This window comes from Parus major, chromosome 4 (assembly GCF_001522545.3).
Source record: "Parus major isolate Abel chromosome 4, Parus_major1.1, whole genome shotgun sequence".
Taxonomy (NCBI): Eukaryota; Metazoa; Chordata; class Aves; order Passeriformes; family Paridae; genus Parus; species Parus major.
Window position 1 is genome coordinate 67,839,452 of NC_031771.1, and position 1,901 is coordinate 67,841,352.

Genomic DNA, 1,901 nt, shown 5'->3' on the forward strand with positions numbered 1-1,901 from the left:
CGCTGTTTACAGACAACACGGGGCCACCTGTGTCACCTGTGTCACCTGTGTCACCTGTGTCACCTGTGTCACCTGTGTCGCCAGTGCCACCTGTGTCGCCAGTGCCACCCGTATCACCGGTATCGCTTTTGCTGCCGGTATCGCTGGTGTCACTTTGCTGCGGGTGTCGCTGGTGTCGCTGGTGTCACCTGTGTCTCCGGTGTCACCTGTGTCGCCGGTATCGCCTTTCCTGCCGGTGTCACCTGTGCTGTCGGTGTCGCTGGTGTCACTTTGCTGCGGGTGTCGCCGGTGTCGCGGGCGGGGCGGGACCGGCGGGGGCCGGGCCGGGGCTACAAAACCCGGGGTGCGACCGTGACGGGGACGGGGACAGGGAGAGGGACAGGGACAGGACCATGGCAGCCACCAAGGTGACAACAGCGGCGACAGAGCTGGCGGCAGCGCGCGAGCACGGGCTGGCCGTGACCCGAGACTTCCACAGCAACCCGCGGCTGAGTGAGTGGGGACACCGAGGGGACACCGAGGGGACACCGAGGGGGGAGTTCCGGGGAGTGGAGGGGGGACATCCCTCTGTCCCCGAGCAGAGCGGCAGGGACCAGGGGGTGACACCGAGCAGGAGGGCGTGGGTGGCACTGGAGCAGGAGGGGACAGAGGGGTGGCACTGGGACAGGCAGGGGTGGGAGGGATGGGTGGGTGACACCGGCTCAGGAGGGGACAGGTGGGTGGCACTGGGACAGGAGGGGACAAGTGGGTGGCAGTGGGACAGGCAGGGGTGACAGGGACGCGTGAGTGGCACTGGGACAGGCAGGGGACAGAGGGGTGGCAGTGGGACAGGCAGGGGTAGCAGGGACAGAGGGGTGGTACTGGGACAGGAGGGGACAGAGGGCTGGCAGTGGAACAGGCAGGGGTGACAGGGACACGTGAGTGGCACTGGGACAGGCAGGGTGGCACAGGGGCCACGCGTGTCTCTCGGGGGGACAGGGTGACATTGCGGGGCTGTCCCCTCCGGGGCACCGCCCCCACAAGGACCGGGGAAGGTGTCCCCACCCTGCGGTGACACCCCAGAGGTGCCCCAGGTGTCCCTTCCCGCTGTGTCCCCATCCCACGGCGACATCGGGACACCTGGCACCGTGCCACCTCCACAGCGGGGCGGACTCTCCCCCTGTCACCTTGTCCCCAAGCCCCCGCTGTCACCAAGCGCGTCCTTCGCGACCTTCGCTGCCGGGGCCGGCCAGTTTGGAAATCACTTCCTTCAGATGTCACCTCCCTTTGTCCCCAACCGGGTGGCTCCGGTCCCCAACCGTGTTTGCTGTCAACAGCGGCCACCCGCGGGTGGCTCCTGCCCGGGTCACCTGGCCGAGCGCCAGCCCTTGGCTCGGGTGTCACCCGCCTGTCCCCTCGCCAGCAAAAACCGCCCCCATTTGTCCCCTCCCGTCGCGTTTGTCTCCTCGAGGGACGCGTTTGTCACCTCCCCCCCGCCCGGGTGGGGACAGAGTCCCCGGTGTGTCCCTGTCACCCAGGAGAGCCCCAAAATGTTCCGGGAGGTGACAGCGGAGGTGGCAGGAAGGACAGGGTGAGGTGGCACGGCCGGGGGGACCTGAGGGGACATTCGGAGGGGTGGGGACACCCCCTGGATATGGGGGAGGGGCAGAGGGGGGCTGGAGGCTCCGGAAATCAGGGGGGTGCGGGGTTCCCCCAGTTTGGGGTCCCAGTGTGGGGTCCCAGAGTGGGGTCTCAGTTTAAGGACCCAATTTTTGTTCCCAGTTTGGGGCCCCAGTTTGGGGTCCCAGTTTTGGGCACAGCAATGTCATTGTCCCCAGTACAAACCAGTGCCCAGAGCTGGGAGAACTGGGAAGGTCAAGCAGGGCTGTGGGATGGGATGGATGATGGATGGATGATGGATG

The 1,901-nt window shown here is 67.0% G+C and overlaps 1 protein-coding gene across 1 annotated transcript in view; it reads left to right on the top strand.

The window, feature by feature from the left end:
- Positions 1-392: 392 nt before the first annotated feature.
- SFXN5 (sideroflexin 5) overlaps positions 393-1,901 on the top strand; it is a 139,183-nt gene continuing 137,674 nt past the window's right edge. Inside the window, exons 1-2 of the mRNA XM_015623688.2 lie at positions 393-492; positions 1,179-1,231. Of these exons, the coding sequence (XP_015479174.2) occupies positions 393-492; positions 1,179-1,231 (153 nt within the window). The remainder of the gene's footprint in view (positions 493-1,178; positions 1,232-1,901) is intronic.